The sequence below is a fragment of the Fukomys damarensis genome, unplaced genomic scaffold (assembly GCF_012274545.1).
Source record: "Fukomys damarensis isolate Sample0158 unplaced genomic scaffold, DMR_v1.0_HiC HiC_scaffold_13, whole genome shotgun sequence".
In the NCBI taxonomy this organism is placed as follows: domain Eukaryota; kingdom Metazoa; phylum Chordata; class Mammalia; order Rodentia; family Bathyergidae; genus Fukomys; species Fukomys damarensis.
This window is the reverse complement of record NW_022900925.1, coordinates 38,144,237-38,146,296: the sequence shown is the minus strand read 5'-3', so window position 1 is coordinate 38,146,296 and position 2,060 is coordinate 38,144,237. Positions and strand designations below refer to the sequence as shown.

Sequence of the window (2,060 nt, the reverse complement as noted above, 5' to 3'; positions counted from 1 at the left end):
ACGGCCTGAGCACAGACACCAGGGTCAGCGGGGGCAGAGGGGCCAGGGCTGGGGCGGCACGGGGAGCGTACCTCAGTCTCCGGGACGAGCACGGTCCACACCTCATGCACCAGGTCCTGCCAGCCCGCTTCCAGCAGCACGGCGGCGTCGATGACACACACCGTCTTTCCTGCGGGGCGGCCCGATCACCACGGCGCCTCCCCACCCAGCCCCAGGCAGGCGGGCGGCCCTGGACACCTGGGTGAGTGCTCACCCAGCACTCACCCTGGGCCACAGCCCAGTCCATCTCCTCCCGTGCCAGCTTGGCGATCACCGGCCACACGATGTCCGTGAGGACCTTCAGCTGCTTCTGGGAGGGGACAAAGGCGGTGGGCAGTTGCAGCCCGAGCACCAGAGCCAGCCCCGGAAGCAAGAACAGCTTTGGGTGGTGGCCAGTGGGGTCTGAGCAGCATCTCCCCCTCACCTTGTTCCCAAACACGCGGCTGCCCAGGACCTTCCTGTTGATGACGCCGTCTTTGTGGAGAATGTCTAGGCGACACAGGAAGGGTGCTGAGCAGAGGCGGAGCCACCACCTGGCCTCCAGGCGGCCATGGTCATTACCTGTCCCGAAGGCCTCCACCACGGGCTGGTAGGCGGGGCCCCCCGGGGCATAAGCCTGATGGCCCAGCTGGTCACTGTCGATGACATAGGCCCCCAGGCTCTTCAGCCTGCGAGCGACAGAGCTCTTCCCAGAGCCACTGATGCCGGTCAGGCCAACCACGTAGAGGCAGGGAGGGAGCTCTGGCCTCTTCTGCAGGAAGACAACCAGTCTCAGCTCACCTGGGGCTGAGGCCCTCGCTTCCGCCTTTGCAGCATTCCCAGCACGCCAGGCACAAGCAGGAAAAAGGGAGGCTTACATTTGGCGGCCTCAGCAGGGTACCCAACATTCGCTGGCGGAAACTGGAGGAGCTGACTTTGTCTTCTTCATTTTCCTTGTGACTCTGGTCCTTCAGCAGTTGAATCTGGTACAGGACCAGCTCCTCCAAGCCCTGCAGGAAAGGGCAAAAAGATGAAAGAGGGGGAGGATAAACCCAGACCCCCCCCAACCTGCCCCAGACTCCTCCTATTCCTGGGGAAGCTGGGATCCAGTCCTCCTAGCCGCTTCCCACCACCCTGCACCCTCACTGCCTCCCCTCCCGTTCCCTCGCCCTTCTCCCACAGGGGTTACATGCTCCAGGCGGAAGCGGTTGACGGCCATCCCCCCACGATAGGTCTCCTCGCTGACCACCAGGAACTCCAGCAAGGCATCAGAGCCCGCGGGCCCATAGGGGTCCACCAGGGGGACGATATCAAAAGTCAAGGAGGGCTTGATGTCCACCAGGAACTCACTCAGGTGTTCCACGCGGTCTGCGTAAGGCTGGAGCAGCTCAGGGAGCACCTTGCCTGGGGGCGGAGTGCAGAAGTACAGTAAGGTCTTTCTACTGGGGAGCAGGGCCCTGCACTCGCGGCCCCGCAGAAAGGCACAGGACACCGAGCGGGCCCTCGGTGACAGGCATGCACAGGCTGCTTTGGGATCCCGGCCAGAGAACAGAACAACAGGAAGGTCTGGGTGAGGACAAAGGTGAGAAAATGAGTCAGCACCACGGTCGCTGCAAGGCTGGCCAGTGTCCGAAAACAAGCCACCAAGCAGTCACGTCAGGCACTTGCCAGTACCTAGGCATGACGGTTAGCTGACATCTGTAACTACAGCGCCCTTCAACCCCCTGTCGCTGTGGCACTGCTCCTACAACCAGAGTGGTCATCGACCCGGCGTCTCGAGGGCTGGGGACCCTGACGAGGTCGAAGTGCAGCCTCCCAGGCCCGCACCGGGTGGTTCTGACTGACCGAACACAGGCACAAAGAGCCGCCTACTGGGCCCGGGATTTAGCTCAGTGGCACCGCGCCCGGTGCCCCGAAGAGAGCCTATTGCTGAAGACAAGGGGACAGCTGGCGAGGCAGGGAGTGGCGCGGCTTCCTCCACCCGCTTGGAGGTAGGAGGGCCGCGGGGACGTCGAGGGGCCTCTCACTCACTCTTCAACAGG

General features: G+C 63.4%; 1 protein-coding gene across 1 annotated transcript in view; it reads right to left on the bottom strand.

Moving 5' to 3' along the window:
* Mlx (MAX dimerization protein MLX) overlaps positions 1-2,054 on the bottom strand; it is a 5,528-nt gene extending 3,474 nt beyond the window's left edge. Inside the window, exons 1-6 of the mRNA XM_033763133.1 lie at positions 2,050-2,054; positions 1,208-1,422; positions 897-1,028; positions 464-790; positions 265-349; positions 3-169 (exon numbers count right to left, since the gene is read on the bottom strand). Of these exons, the coding sequence (XP_033619024.1) occupies positions 3-169; positions 265-349; positions 464-790; positions 897-1,028; positions 1,208-1,237 (741 nt within the window). The 5' untranslated portion in view covers positions 1,238-1,422; positions 2,050-2,054. The remainder of the gene's footprint in view (positions 1-2; positions 170-264; positions 350-463; positions 791-896; positions 1,029-1,207; positions 1,423-2,049) is intronic.
* Positions 2,055-2,060: the final 6 nt, after the last annotated feature.